The sequence below is a fragment of the Anser brachyrhynchus genome (genome assembly GCF_964034855.1).
Source record: "Anser brachyrhynchus genome assembly, chromosome: 22".
NCBI classification, from domain to species: domain Eukaryota; kingdom Metazoa; phylum Chordata; class Aves; order Anseriformes; family Anatidae; genus Anser; species Anser brachyrhynchus.
This window is the reverse complement of record NC_137715.1, coordinates 7,526,901-7,542,093: the sequence shown is the minus strand read 5'-3', so window position 1 is coordinate 7,542,093 and position 15,193 is coordinate 7,526,901. Positions and strand designations below refer to the sequence as shown.

The following is a 15,193-nucleotide window of genomic DNA, read 5'->3' as shown; positions in this document are numbered from 1 at the left end:
TCACAGTTCCCAGTGCTGGGAATTCCTGCGATTCAGCCAGTGTTTGTACTGGGTCCCTTTACCAATGGAACTTCTTATTTTTAATTTCCACCTGTCAGCACACACCTTGGCCAAGTCTTTCCAGACCCAGCCACCAGCGTTCCCCATGCTCCTCACAAGTCATACTGGGCAGCAGCTGGGAGATGGTTCCCAAAGGAGGACCCAAAGGGATGAAAAATAGCCCCAAAATGAAGTGCTACCCAGTCCATACAGAAGCTTGGCGCTCTGGCTTTCGAGCAAACTGACAGTGTGATTTTCCCCACAGGTCTTTACAGGGATCTTCACGGCAGAGATGGTCCTGAAGCTCATTGCGTTGGACCCGTACGAGTATTTCCAGCAGGGCTGGAACATATTTGACAGCATCATCGTCACCCTGAGCCTGGTGGAGCTGGGTCTGGCCAACGTGCAGGGGCTCTCCGTGCTCCGCTCCTTCCGCTTGGTACGTGCCACAGGGCCGAGCGGTGCCAGGGGGTTTGGGATGCAGTCAGCACCAGGGTGGAGAATGGTTTGTTCAAGGTCCTTTGTGGCGGCCTCCAACCCGTCCCAGGTTAAAGGTAGCACAAATATCAAGGAACACAGAAGCCTGTGCTCTTTGCAAAGCTGTTGGCTGTTTAATCCCTCCTGCCTTAACAAAACTGCCACACAGAGGTCTGGTCCCAGCCTCGCGGCCTTGCTGACACCTTGTGGCAACGAAAGCCCCAGGCAACTCACCACCCTGTCTCCTTGCTCCTCGCAGCTGAGGGTTTTCAAACTCGCCAAGTCCTGGCCCACCCTCAACATGCTCATCAAGATCATCGGCAACTCAGTGGGTGCTCTGGGGAACCTCACCCTGGTGTTGGCCATCATCGTCTTCATCTTCGCCGTGGTGGGGATGCAGCTCTTCGGGAAGAGCTACATGGAGTGCGTGTGCAAGATCTCCCTGGACTGCACACTGCCCCGCTGGCACATGCATGACTTCTTCCACTCCTTCCTCATCGTCTTCCGCATCCTCTGCGGGGAGTGGATCGAGACCATGTGGGACTGCATGGAGGTGGCCGGCCAGACCATGTGCCTCATCGTCTTCATGATGGTCATGGTCATCGGGAACCTCGTGGTGAGTACCAGAGGTGGGGGAAGCCCTCGGCCACAGGTCCCCACCTCCATCCCTCGTGCTCTGGCCGATGCCGTCCAGCTCAGATCTTCTACAGGACTGCCCGTGAAGGTCTGGTCTTGTTGGAGCTGTACAGGAGCAGAGGCCAAGGGCCTGACCTCCCTCCCATATAGCTGGTGGGGCTGTGCTGTGTGCTCAGGTCTTACCAAAGCAGGGTAGGACACGATCTCTACCTGAAGGGCCTTCTGCTGAAAATAGATCAGGAGCAGAATGGGAAACTGAGGCACGGAAAACTTTATGACAGGCTTTAGGCAGATACGGGAGCAACTCTGGGACCTGCGAGGGCTCACCTTCAAGCTTCCTTTTCTTTTCCACACACGTCTTTGGGGTTTCCACCCACACTTCCCATTCTCTGGTGACAAGGGACAGAGGCAGCACAATAAACCCATGCTCCCAGCTCACCCCAGGGCTGGCCCGTTGCTCCACAGCACTTTTGGAAGCAGGTCGTCAGCATCACCGTGCTCCAGGTGGCATCCCAGGGGTGCGTGACCCCCCTGCAGCACACAGCTCCTTCTCCCAGGTCCTGGTGGGCCCCATGCGCCCCCCGCTAACCCGAGCCACTCACCGCTGCTCACTGCCTGCAAGTTCCAGGCGAGCATCAAATCCTTTCTAAACTTGGTAACCCGCTCGCTGGCGGCTTTGAAGCTTGTTTTGCAGGCTGCGTGGGCCCCGCGCTCCCTTCTTAAGGAGCAAGGCAGGGGAGGGAAGCGCGGCGGCTTGCCGAATCGCTCCTATTACTTGCCGGGGTTGTGTAAGCCCTTTGGAATTTGCTTTGAAAAACTATCTGCCCGGGGAGCTGCTGACGCCTCCCTGAGCACGGTGCATGGCTGCTCTGGCCCTGGATGGGTGAAAGCAGCTCCAGGGAAAACCCAGACCACCCCCCTCCTCCTCGGTGGCTTGGATCAGGGCAGGGCAGCATGGAGCGTCCCACTTTTGAGGACAGAAAGTTGGGATTTGGGTGTTGTGTTGCTTCCCTGGCTCATGCAGTGTGTTTGGGTCTTGGAGCTGGCCCCTGCAACAGCATGGGTTGTGCTGGGGTCTAGGCTGGGTGAGGCCAGGTGGATGCAGCGCGTGGCCCCGCAGCAGGGAATGGCCATGCCTTCCTCAGGGGACCCCATTTATTTGTGTTGCAATGCTGAACCAGGCTGAAAATCACCCGTGACCAGCAGGAGCATCTCCAGGACAGTTTATAAGGGTTGCAGGAGATGGGAATCCCAGCCAGGCTCCCTGGAGACCCTCCCCAAGGATGTCCTGGAGACCTTTCCCATTCTGGAGGCAGATTTGGGAGCAGGGCAGCCCATGCGCCCTTCCAGGAGGCTCTCCTGGAGGAGACGTGGGGCTGGGGAGGTGTAGCCCTCCCTGAGCTCGCACCCCAGCTTTAGGGCAAGCTTTGCAGCTCCACTCTGGGCTGCAGCATGGGTTTCATTTAAAGCGAATTGGAGAAGCACAACCCACAGCCACCCACAGTGCTTCCCCCCCTCTGCCAGGCTCTCCTGGCCACGTCTCAGGTATTTCCAAGTGCTGGAGCCTGTCCCGCGCAGCCCCTCCAGCATCCTGGCTGCAGGGGGGGGGATGTTTATTCCCCCCTTTCCCCTCCGGAGCAATAAGGCAGCAGCCACTCGTCCTTTACTGTTAATGACACTTAGAGCATTTCCTTTGGAGTTATTAAGGGAAAAGGGAGGAAGTCCGTCAGGTGACAAGGTAACAGACTCCTGTCCAAAAAGGCAGAGCCAACAGAAACTATTAGCTGTAATTGGTACCTAACATGAGTATTAAACTGATGGGATACTGGGGATTTATTTAAAGATGCGGTTTAAGTCATATGGTATGAGCCATGTGAAAACAGCAGTGACCTTGAATAGCAGCTAATTCCCTTCTCAGATACGCTGCTGGCACAAAAAGGCACAAACACTGACAGCTGTGGGCTTGGCCCTGTGGCCGCTCTGCACAGCGAGCATGTTTCTGGGTCCTGCCGATGCGCCCATGCCCTGCAGAGAGCCCATCCTGCTCCATCCTCGTGTGCTGCTCTGGGTGCCTAGCACACCGCGAGCCGGCCCATGGCGTCAGCGCTGAGGTGCCCTGAGGTCTGGGCACGTTTCCGTCATGGTGTGGTGGGAGAGAGCTGGGGGCAGCAGGAGGGAGCCCAGGCTTGGTGAGAGATTGTGCGTTGCGATTGCTTCCGGGAGGTGATGAAATGCTGCTCCCTGTGGGGAGCTGGTAGAAAGGGATGAGGTTACGGATGTGGCTCCAGGGTGCTGGAGGCCCTCAGCAGCTTGCTGGGCATCCAAGCTACCAGAGTAGCAAAGAGCAGAGGAAGAATTGCAGTTGGAGGGCAATAAGCAGGAGGTTTCTCCCCGGAGAGAGAAGGAGCAGAGCTGAGCTGCTTCCCGGCTGGTGGTGGGCACCATGGGCTTGGGTCCCATGTGGGGACCAGTGAAGAGACGAGTGGATGGAGGGACGCCCTGGGAGACCCACATGGAGGTCATTTGCAAAGGGCCAAAGCAGTGACAGGCACGGGACATGCTTGCAAATGGATCGGAGGGATCATTGCACCCCAAGGAGGAGCAAGCAGGAGCTGGGCCATGCCTCTGTTCTCCAGGAGATGGGGTCAGCATCTCTGCGGCCCCCAGAGGTGGGCAACAGAGGGAGGGCGTCCCAGCAAGAGGCTCGGTGAAGGCGGCTTCTCCGTGGCCATCGCTGGTCTCTGCTGCTCCAGTCTGCGGGGACGGATGTCATCGCTGGTGTTTGCTTTTGTCCCCTCCAGGTGCTGAACCTGTTCTTAGCTTTGCTGCTGAGCTCCTTCAGTGCCGACAGCCTGGCAGCGTCAGATGATGACGGCGAGATGAACAACTTGCAGATTGCTATCGGCAGAATCACCAGGGGGATCGACTTCGTAAAGAGCTCTGTCCTCATGCTGCTCCGCAGGCTGTGGAAGGGGAAGAAGGTGGCCCCAGAGGAAGAGCAGGAGCCCAGCAAGGGGGACAACTCTGCACTGAACCACGTGGACACTGGCCAGGAGCCCAAGTCGGAGAACATGGATGGAGTCACTGGGAAGGAGTATTTGTTCATGGACGAACTGGACCACATGAATTTCATTAACAACCCCAACCTGACGGTGCAGGTCCCCATTGCCTCGGAGGAGTCTGACCTCTATGAGGAGGAGACGAGCACCCAGTCTGACACCGAGGATGCCAAGGTGAGAAAGGTGGGTGGCAGGGCTCCAGCTCCAAAACTGACCTTGTGCTGCCCACGGAGCGGTGCCATTTTTGGTTACTTTTCACTTTTCCACAATATGACATCTGGTATGACATAGGCCAAACCTGGGGTGTTTCAGCAAAAAAGAGCTCTCCGTTTCCTAGCATGAGATTGGGGGGGGGGGGGGTGTCCAAGCAGAGGTTTGAGGTTTGGGCTGGTTTGGGTAAGGATACAGAGTTGTTGCAAACACCAGGGGTCCTCCTGCACCCCATGGGATGGGTGCAAGCGTCAAAGCACTCGGTTTGGGGTTAAAGATGTCCAAGAGGAATTTGATGCCAGGAAATATGCTGATGGCACTAACATTGGATCCACTGCTAATGCCTCTGAAAACATCATCAGGGAGGGTACGAAACCAGACGAAGCTTAGCACGAGTGAACATGAAGCAATGCATTTCGCATTGAAAGCTGACGAGACAGCTGATGTGGGCATCGAGGCGCAGTGAGGGCTGTCAGGGCTTGTGGGATGCCGGTCGCCTTGGTGCTCTGGGGGGGATGAGAGGGAGCTGAGACAAGAAATTTAGGAAAACAACAGCAGGCATGCTAATGGAGCTGGTGTTCTGAGGGGAAATCGCTGCTTGCCATGATGTTGCACCAAAAACCTGGGGAAATGCAGGGCAGTGGAGATGTCGTGGTGGAGAGGAGCAACCTCATCGATCCAGGAAGGGAGAGGGGTTTGCATGCAGAGGCGAATCCTTGCTATTTGTTTTCAGCTGGGAAGAAGGGGGTGTTTTCGGCAGTGGGAGCTGCAGGGGGAAGGCGGCAGGAAGGGCCGTGGCTGGCTGTGAGCTGTTGAAATTGTTCTGCTCTGGTGCGCTCAGAAGGGACAAACCTGCCAGAGCTCCTTGGGCAAGGGAGCTGCTGTTGTCATTCCCATTAACGTTACAAGCAGGAGGCCTGAAAACTGGTGTTTCTCCCCCCATTTTTCCTATTATAAGTCCAATCTAGTAGCACATCCCACCCCACCACACCCCCCCCCGTACACGCAGGCCATTCCATCGCGCACTAGAAGTGCGGTCGCATTGTACAGAGGTGATGCTGTTAACACCAGCCTGACCATAGCAGGGGGACGCTCCCAGTCTGGCCCATGGGGTCCCCAGGGATCTCAGTTCCTCGCCACCATGATATGTGACCCAGAAGCTGGGGAAAAGCCCCTGTGTGTGGCTACCAGAGGGGTCCCAGCAGAGCTCCAGCATCCCAGGGCTGATGTTTTGAGAGCCACCCCGGGCTGCTCACTGTGTGCAGGGGACAAACCGCCACCTGCAGCCACCAAATACCAGCTTATCCCGTCATCTGTGCTGGTTTTGGTGGAGAAATTCAGTCAAATAGTGGCGAGGGTGCAAGCCAGGGGGATGCACAAACATCGCATCCCCTGCCTCAACAGGCAGGAGGGGACACGGGCTGGCAGGCAGCACCAGAAATGACTGCCTAGTAACTAGAAATCAGGCACTAATTAGCTCTGGGATAGGAGCTCTGGGCCTCGGGGAAGAGGCTGCTAGTTCGCTGTGTTCACATGCCATTGATCAGCTCCAGATGGAGCCAAAGCCCGACACACCACCTCGTGCTGGGGACATGGCTGCTGGTGACTATGACAAGCTGGGAGTGCTCAGAAAATGCTGATAAATGTTCTCTCCCTTCAACAGCAGCTCCTCTCCGAGACAAAGATATTTTTCAGGGTGAAGCAGCAGCAGCAAGGCAGTGGCAGCTGCTCTCCTCGAGTGCTCCTGCCTCTTTGAGCTGATTTATTGTCTGCAGTGAGGGGACAGGGACAGCAGTGGTGGTGTGCTAGGACTGTGCAGAGTCCGTGCCGCAGCTCAGGGCTCTCCTTGGGTGCTTTTTGCCTTGGAGCCCCGTGCTTCTGGGCAGGGGGACGTCTCGTGGGATGCTCTGGGCTGTGGTGCCAGAGCAGGAGGATCCTCAAGTACCGCAAATTAGCGGGGTCACAGGGTGTGCAGCACTTGTGTGCAGGAAAAGGATGGGGAAAGCCGTGGATGCTGGTGAAACACCCCGCTGGGCTGGAGGTGTTGTACGGGGTGTGGGACAGAAATAGCCCTGCAAGCCTGTTGGATGCAGGCACGTGGTGGGGCTGTCAGAAGGGATGGGTTTGGGGACCACGCAGTGGGAGCAGCACGGGCACCCTAGTCCCTGCCACAGGACCTGCCCCGGGCACCAGAGGTCCCGGAGCTGCTGGGTTACAGGAGCCTGCGGTGCACCTCTTGGGCACCTTTCCCCAGCCTCCGGAGCTGCTGGGCTGGTGCCACCCCACCTCGTGCCCTTGCAAGGTCTGTCCTGGAGGCGGATGCTTTCTGTCTGTCCTTCCCCGGGGTCACAGCTTGCCTGGCTCCCTGCCGAGGCCTCCTAATCCCCCTGCCCCTCCTCTGCTCCCCAGCCCCAGCAGGGAGCTGCCCTCTGCTCCCACAGAGCCACCAGATGCCACCTGGTGCCACTGCTGCTGCTCTGTTCTGCTCCTTGAGGCAGTGCCTTGTGTGTCCCCAGCACGCAGTACTCCAACTGCAAGGGTCCCCCGGAGCAACGCTTGCTCCTAGAGCTGTGACCATGGCCCCTGGGTCTGCTGGTGATGACGGTGCTTCAAATTACCCCAGCATCATCTGGGTGTGTGCCCTGGCCTGGTGGAGAAGGGAGCAGCTCCTTTATGTGCTACTGAAAGCACGAGATACCTCAGGGAAGGATCATCTCCTTCCACGCAAGCCAATACCGTCCTGCGTTCCTCCCTGTGCCATCCCCATCCAAGGTCTTCTGGGTTCTGGTTGCTCCCAGGCAGGGCAGGTCTGGAAATCTGCTCCTCCTGCACGTGCTGCACAAAGTTTCCTCTGAAAAAGAAAAAAGAAAAAATTTCCGAGGGTTTGCCAAGGTTTTCTCTCGTTATCAGCCCCTCCGGGCCATGCTGAGTGGTGTCTGGGAAGACAGCCAAGCCGAGTGGTATGGCGGGATGGAGCAGGCGGGAGCTATTTGGGATGCAGGCTTTGAACTTGGGTGAACCTCAGCCTACGAGCCCTCCGGCATCGGCCACGCCAGCGGGACGCGAGAGACGTGCCACGATGGCCAGCTGGGCTTCCGCAGGCCCACTGGGACAGGGACACCTGGCAGAGCGTGCGTCGGGTCGGGGCACGGGGAGGAGGTGGTGAAAGCAGCCCGAGATGGTGGCACAAGGGGATGGGAGATGGCAGTGATGTGAGGGCAACTGGGCACAGGGGGCTTCTGGCTCCCCTGAACCTAGATGAAAAGTGAAGCTCCTGCGAGCTCACGCGTCACAGATGCTCCAAGGCTCTCAGCTCTGGCTGATCCCACGGCCCCGCTCTGTGCTCTTTTCGTAGGAAAGGGACTTGGAGCTGCCTCTGAGCAAAGACCCCCACAAAAGGCTCCCAAACCCTTGGGCAGGCTCCCTCAGTGACTCCTGGCACCTCACCTGCACTCAGGTGGACAAATCCATCCTATTCCCATAAAAGCCCGATGTCGGGTAGCTCCTTTCTCTTTGTGTTGGATTTAAATCTACTGCAAAGGCTCATGAAAGCTGGGGGCTCGCTCTTTGGGGAATCAGCCAAGAATGTGCTGGGGGTGCAGAGCCTGCTCCAAAAACTTGGAAAGCTTTAGAAACACCTCCACGATAAAGATGAAATTTGTAGAAAATGAGTCAAAGGGAATTAATCGCTTGTGGTAGCGAGGACGAGCTCTCTCCGCATGGCCGGTGCAGGCGGCGGCTGTGACGGTGCCTGTCCCTGCAGCCGGGGACACGCTTGGAGGAGCCATCACCTGCTTCTGGGGGCAGGGAGCTCTGGTCGCTGCTCGTCGCGCTGGGAACCACAGCGTGTTTTGCCCCCAGCAGGAAAAGGGCTGAGGTCTGCACTGACAGTGTGGTGCCCCCCTCCCCCAAAAAAATCCAATGTCCAACACAATGCCACACGGTGTCTGTGTGGTTGTTTCCATGCCAGAGGATTCAGCACGTCTGCTTGTCCCACTGGGAAAGTGTTATTGTGGCCCCACGTGGGGTCTGTCCCCATGGGAGGAGGGCGCAAAGCCCTACCGGGGTATCCCCCGCGCCTACCAAGTCTGTTCCCAATGCACCGCCCATGGAGCAGCCCCTGGCCCTGCCTGGCCTCTGAAGGGGCTGGAGGCAGCCCATGGGCACCACTGCCCAGCCCGAATCCTCCTCTTTGCAGAACCCCCTCTCCAGCGACAATGCCTCGTCTCTGTGCAGCACCGTGGATTATAAGCCGCCGCCGCCAGAGGAGGAGGCGGAGGCAGAAGAGGCTGAGGACAGCAGCGAGCCCGAGGAGTGCTTCACCGAAGGTGAGGGATCGAGCAGAGCTGGGCACTCCATGGAGAGGGGGTGGTGGGCATGGAGGGGTTGTTGCAAACCAGTGCTTGCAGTGTCACAGCTCTAGGGCTCGCCTAGCTCAACCCAAGCTTCCAATTCTCCTGCCCTTGTGGGTGGGCGTCCCCATGCCCAGCAGGGTCCTTCCCCAGCCTCCACCTGGGAGGGGTTAAAGCATCAGTAAAAGCACAAAAAACTTCTCTCTGGTGGAGAGGCAACCCAGGCTCTCTGTCCCCATCTCCAGCTTGCGTGAAGAGGTTTCCCTGCCTCTACGTGGACATCACCAGCGAGAGAGGGAAGGTCTGGTGGAACGTCCGGAAAACCTGCTTCCGCATCGTTGAGCATGACTGGTTCGAGACCTTCATCGTCTTCATGATCCTCCTCAGCAGCGGGGCGCTGGTAGGTCCCACCCCACCGTTCACCCCGTCTTTGCTCTGCAGCAACTCCCTGCAGCTTCTCCTCCCACCCTTAATCTCAGCTGCGAACCATCTGCACCTTCAGCTTAGCTTGATGTGGATGGCTCATCACTTTGCTGCCTCCATAACTGACTGGCAGGAGATGCTTTATGGATAATTGATGATTATTATTTTGCTGTTCAGCACTTTCAGCTGCTGACGGGTGTGCTTTCCCAGCACCTGGGTCTCCATTTGCAATGACCTCACTAAAAAGCTGTATGTCGGCCGTTAGGTCCTCCCTGAGTGTTTGGGCTGGGCGTAGCTCAGCTGCCCCTGTAAATGCACGGAGCTGATGGGGAGACCAATCCCTCTGCAGGGCTGGGGATAAGGAGAGAGGGAAGGCGAGCAGAGGGGCTGGACGTGCCTTCAGGTGCACTTCACGTGTCCACACCACGCTCTGACGTGCAGTCTGGGGCCAGCTGAGGCTGTAGCTGTGTGGGAATCGAAAGTTGTGCTGAAGCAGCTGTGCAGCACCTGGTCACCGTGCCCCTACCTCTGCTCACACTTTACATGCCACGTGGACACATCAGGAACCCAAACTCCTAAGAGAATTTCCAAAACTACCTGGGCACCCAAAGGTGCGGGTAGGTGTCCTGGCTTTTGATTCACATGGAGACTGTTGGGAATTAGGTGCAGCTGGACATTTGCTTCAGCACAGCTTTGCTCCGGGACGAACCCTGCTCCACATAGCCACCAAGAACCTGCAAACAAGGGTTAGACCCCACGTTGGTCTGTAAATGCCACCTGTAGCGAGGCTCTCAACTCTTCAGGCTGCCCCAGGAAAGCAGGGATGATGCACTGTGGCCATGGCTGCACCGAGCTAGGCAGCGGGTCTAGTGGAAGAACGACTGTCACGTAGCTCCGCGCCTCTTCCAGGCTTTTGAGGACGTCTACATTGAACAGCGACGGGTGATACGCACCATCCTGGAGTACGCTGACAAAGTCTTCTCCTACGTCTTCGTCATCGAGATGTTGCTCAAGTGGGTGGCCTACGGCTTCAAGGTTTACTTCACCAACGCGTGGTGCTGGCTGGATTTCCTCATCGTCGATGTAAGTGCAACGAGTGCCTGCAGGATCACACTTAGCCAGGGGGGTTAAAAAAAAGCTCTGAAAAGCTCTGAAAGCTCTGTGACACAGCAGGCCATTTCTGTGTCCCTCACCACCTCCACCCAAGAGGCAGGGACCTCCTTGGGGTGGCCTGGTCACCAGAGACCTGGGGACTCAATGCCAGTCCCTGTGTCCCAAGACAACATGATGACACCGGCCTGAGGGGGGTGTTGGGGAGGGAGAGAAGGGCAGGGGCGCACAGATGGGGTTCAGTTCCTCCCCGCTGTTTCCATCTGAGGTGCTGCTAACTCCTTGGGCTGCTCCTTCCAGGTTTCTATTATCAGCCTGACAGCAAACTGGCTGGGATACTCCGAGCTGGGAGCCATCAAGTCCCTGCGGACACTGAGGGCCCTGAGACCGCTGCGCGCCCTGTCCAGATTTGAAGGGATGCGGGTAGGTGCCTCTTCATGCTCCAACACGGCTGCATGATGCAGCACCGGTCAGCAGAGCTAGGCAGAGCTGGCTGGTCACCAACATTGGGAACCCATCCCAGACGATTTCCAAAGGTCTCCAGATCAGTGGGGTCAATGCTAAATACCCTTGGCCCAGCCTGAGCCCGCTCGGTGCTGCAGGGGAGGATAAGGCTGGGACACAGAGGTGCAGGGCCACCTGGCTGCCAACCTGGCTCCCTGGCCAGGGCCTCCATGGTTGTTTCTCTCCATGCAGGTGGTGGTGAACGCCTTGCTGGGCGCCATCCCCTCCATCATGAACGTTCTGCTGGTCTGCCTCATCTTCTGGCTGATATTCAGCATCATGGGGGTGAACCTCTTTGCGGGGAAGTACTACCGATGCGTAAACACCACCTCGGGGGAACTCTTTGAAATCAGTGTGGTGAACAATAAGAGTGACTGCATGGCTCTCCTCCACACCAACGAGGTCAGATGGGTCAATGTCAAGGTCAACTTCGACAACGTGGGCTTGGGATACCTGTCCTTGCTGCAGGTGGTACGTACAGAAAGCAACTGCTGTCCCTCCAAGCAGCACGTTGTCTTAGCAGGGCGGCGTGAGTAGCATCAGGGTTAAAATGAGGTGCTCCCCTGATGCCCAGGATGGGTTTCTTGGCTGCTGCTTAGTTCCAGAGTTGGTATTTAACCCCAAAAACCTGCAGAGTCAAGGAGGAAAGGGGGAAGATAGAAGATGGGAGGGGAAAAGGTAATTGTCACCAGGGAACTGTTGTGGATGAATGAGTGTAGCACCAAGCCTGGAGCTGCAGGAAGTCCTCCACAGCAGGGGATGCAGGAGCAAGGAGGCAAGAGAGTTTTAAAGCACCATTATTTGGAAAAGGAATATGACATAATGCAGGGGAGTTGGAGCCAACAAAGCCTCCCATCTGCCCAATCCACCTCTCAGGCTCTCTAAACTCCAGACTCCCAATCCAATTTTGCAGCCTAACAGATTCCTGGCAGGGAGATGTTCCCCTTTCTACAGTTAGGTCTGTTACAGTCACAGGCTGCAAGAGTTTTGCATGAGGAAGATGACGATTGGAAAAAGAGCATGTGTGTGTTGGCTGCAGGGCAGTGGACGAATGCAGCCGTGCTTCCACTGAACCCACTGCAGCTGAGCAAGGCAAGCAGAAGGGGAACTGCTTACCACAATTTTAATAAAAATATAGGTGTGGGCTCTGTTATTGGGTGGACTGGGGTTACTCCCACTGGATCCAGGGGAACTGGTGGTTGCAGAACCAAAGTGTAACCCAAACTGATTAACCACCTATAAATTTAGCTTCCTCTTCAAGGTTTGTTGTTCCATCAGACTCAGGAAACAAGATGTTCAGGCTTTTTGCTTAGCAAATCAGCAGCAAAAGCCTGTAAATACACAGTGTACCTTCACCTCGCTAGGATGGGGGTCCAGCAGCCATCAGCGACAGCAAGACAGAAGGCAGGATTTATGGAGGTGGCACTCGTCCGGGGAGAAGGAAAGCAGCAGCCAGGAAAATTGGGGCAATTCATTATTTTGGGGAGAAGAGTCCACGGCTGCTTTTTCCCAGCCTCTTTTGATGTGGTGCTTTAGGAAGTCATTGGTAACCTCAGCCACAGAATGGAGCTTATATGCCCATAGGTGTGCATGCACCTGTGTCAACTTCAGTACTTCTGCGTGGATGTGTGTTTCTCGTGGATGCAGCACGTGGTCCTTCTGCCATTCCCCCTGAGGAGCCGCCTGTGGTGCAGCAGCAGCTCCATGCATGGAGCCAAACCCCAACCTAAGCCCCAAGTGTGTGCTCAGTGCCTTCCACACCCCCCGTAGCCCCAGCTGCCTCCTGGTGAGCCCGCTCCTCTCTCTGTCCCTGCAGGCAACCTTCAAAGGCTGGATGGACATCATGTATGCCGCCGTGGACTCGCGTGAGGTGAGGGGATAAACACGGACATCTCACTGCCAGCACCAAGTGTCACCCATCCCATAGGGCTGGTTCCACCCAGCTGGCCGGGGCTTCAGCTGGGTCATGGGCCAAAGAGTGGAGAACCCCCCGCCCCCAAAAAAGTCCCCCTGCCAAGGTCTGCAGCTTCAAAGAGGGTGGTCGGTTGTGTCCCTCCCAGAGCCTTCTGCCACCCATGTCATTGTCACCTGCATCCCAGCCGCCATCCCAGCTGCACCCCGGTCCCTGCGCCAGGCTCCCAGCCCACCCTACAGCTGGGGCTGCACCCAGCTTCAGCTTCGCAGTCCAAAATCCCCATACTGCACCTACAGCTCTGTGTGACGTCCTCTGTGTGCTCCTCCAGCTCGAAGAACTTATCCCATCCTGGAGACAGTGATATATATATACCCAAAAAAAAAAAAAGTGTTCCGAAGAGTTTCATGTTTGTGCTGTGATCCATCCCCAGATGTGTCCCTGCACCACCCCTGACCATGGCCATGGGCTGATACTGAGGGAGGGATTTCCTGCCTTTCTCTAAGGGAGCACAGCAGACTCGCCCGTGCCCCACTGAGGGTCAGCCCCGCACACCCACACCCCGAGCACATTGTTTTCACTGCCTTTTTTTAGCTTCAGAAACAGCCGCTCTGCTCACCCCGGCTGCAGCTGCCAAGCACCCAGCCATAAAGCTGATACGGGAGAAAATGTGCTCTCCTCTGCCAGGAGCTTGCCTTGAAATGGGGGAAGTCAGTTGTGACACCTAGGGACGTCTCGGCTCAAATATTAGCAGAATTAAATGACACCCATTGAGATGAGGAGGGTTGGAAAACCCTCCTCAGGCTGCCAGGCTGTGTCACCCCCGGGTGCTGGCATGATGTGAATTAAACCACCTCTCCTTTCCCCTTTTGGCTGTATTTCAGCCCTTGGAAAGTTGACAGTTGGGAAGAAGCCCAATTTGCTCATCAATATCAGCCCTGTCCTGTGCAGCCTTCCTATTCCCCAGCACAGGGCTCCGGACATCCTTGTCCTCAGCCCAGCTGGTGCCTGCTCCCTTGGGGACCACACAACCCAGCCAGCATCTGCCAAAGTCTTTGCAGCAGCCACCACATGCTTTGTCAGGATATGGTGGCCCCTGGACCAGGGGTTTGGGGACATGCTTTTGGGGGAGAGTTAGTGTCATGTACTCATCTCTGATTTCCCATCTCTCCTGGCCAGATTGAAGAACAGCCATCGTACGAGATCAACCTGTACATGTACATCTACTTCGTCATCTTCATCATCTTTGGTGCCTTTTTTACCCTGAACCTCTTCATCGGTGTCATCATTGACAACTTCAACCAGCAGAAGAAAAAGATAAGTATTTTCTGGGTCCCGCAGCCACCTCTGCCTCCTGGAGCCCTGGTCCAGGACAGAGGGGAGCAGCATCTTTCCTTTTCCCACCGCGACCCTTTCTCGTCATTTTTCCATGCGTTGGGGAAAGACTGAACTTCTGAAAATGAAAATTTCTGAGCTGTTTTGAAGCAAATAACATGGGACAAATGCGGGGGCAGAGAGTGCGTAATGCAGCACGTGTTGCTCGCACCAAGCAAGTTCTGAGCTCACAGGATCTGGGAACACGGAGCTAGGGTGAGCGCCGCTAGGGCACGGGGTGCCCTGCTTGATGCACCAGGTGCTTCCCCAGTGCCGTCATCTTGCCTCAGCAGGAGGAAACCACAGCGCTGGGTTTAGCACCCATAGGTGCTGTCAGCAGGGGGAGGAAGCAGGTTTCGCTGAGTCAGCACAGTGAGCAAAGCCCAGCTGGGGATGCATGGTGGGAAGGAGCGGGGCATGGTCAGGGATGTTTGGTGGGAAGATGTGAGTCCCCAAGGCTAACTGTGGCGATTCCTTTTATACTTTGGAGGTAAAGACATCTTCATGACGGAAGAGCAGAAGAAATACTATAACGCCATGAAGAAGCTTGGCTCCAAGAAACCCCAGAAGCCCATCCCCAGGCCCTCGGTACGTTGGGTTAACCTCCTTGGAGCGCAGTGGGGAGGGAGTGCCTCAAGCCACCGACTGTTCCAAGTGAACAAGAAAGGTCTGGAGTAGAGCATTTGCCAGCACAAAGAGCCAAATCCTGGTTCCCCCTTTATCTCCTCAGACGGGATCTTTGTAAGGGCTGGGGCTTCAGGAGAGGTTCAGGTTTCAACCCTGCCTGGATCTGTTCTTCAGCCCTGGGTCTGCTGGCAAGGGCAAGAGGGGGATCCCTTTCATAGGGATCAGGTTTTTCTCCTAGTTCCTCTCTCACAGATGGGTTAGAGTCAGCGAAACCTCAATGCTCCTAGAAGGGAAACTGGTCCAGTCAATATATACACAGTTGTGACTTGGGCTTCTTGGTGGCCCAGATCAAGTGAGGTCTTTTCCCGTGTGTTCTTTTTTGCTCTGATGCATTAGCATTGGGTATACTTGGAAAACAACAGCCCTGTGCCCACACCTCACCCACAGTGTCACCAGCCTGGCCTCATCCT

General features: G+C 56.3%; 1 protein-coding gene across 5 annotated transcripts in view; it reads left to right on the top strand.

Moving 5' to 3' along the window:
- Positions 1 to 15,193, top strand: part of SCN4A (sodium voltage-gated channel alpha subunit 4) — a 45,652-nt gene that overhangs the window by 27,324 nt on the left and 3,135 nt on the right. For 3 of the 5 annotated variants that reach the window (XM_080565520.1, XM_080565519.1, XM_080565521.1), the window contains exons 14-23: positions 305 to 1,132; positions 3,954 to 4,394; positions 8,620 to 8,749; positions 9,019 to 9,173; positions 10,106 to 10,279; positions 10,607 to 10,729; positions 11,003 to 11,281; positions 12,627 to 12,680; positions 13,902 to 14,039; positions 14,580 to 14,684. In XM_080565520.1, coding sequence (XP_080421646.1) covers positions 305 to 1,132; positions 3,954 to 4,394; positions 8,620 to 8,749; positions 9,019 to 9,173; positions 10,106 to 10,279; positions 10,607 to 10,729; positions 11,003 to 11,281; positions 12,627 to 12,680; positions 13,902 to 14,039; positions 14,580 to 14,684 — 2,427 coding nt within the window. The remainder of the gene's footprint in view (positions 1 to 304; positions 1,133 to 3,953; positions 4,395 to 8,619; positions 8,750 to 9,018; positions 9,174 to 10,105; positions 10,280 to 10,606; positions 10,730 to 11,002; positions 11,282 to 12,626; positions 12,681 to 13,901; positions 14,040 to 14,579; positions 14,685 to 15,193) is intronic. The other 2 variants (XM_080565518.1, XM_080565517.1) reach the window with 2 other exon arrangements.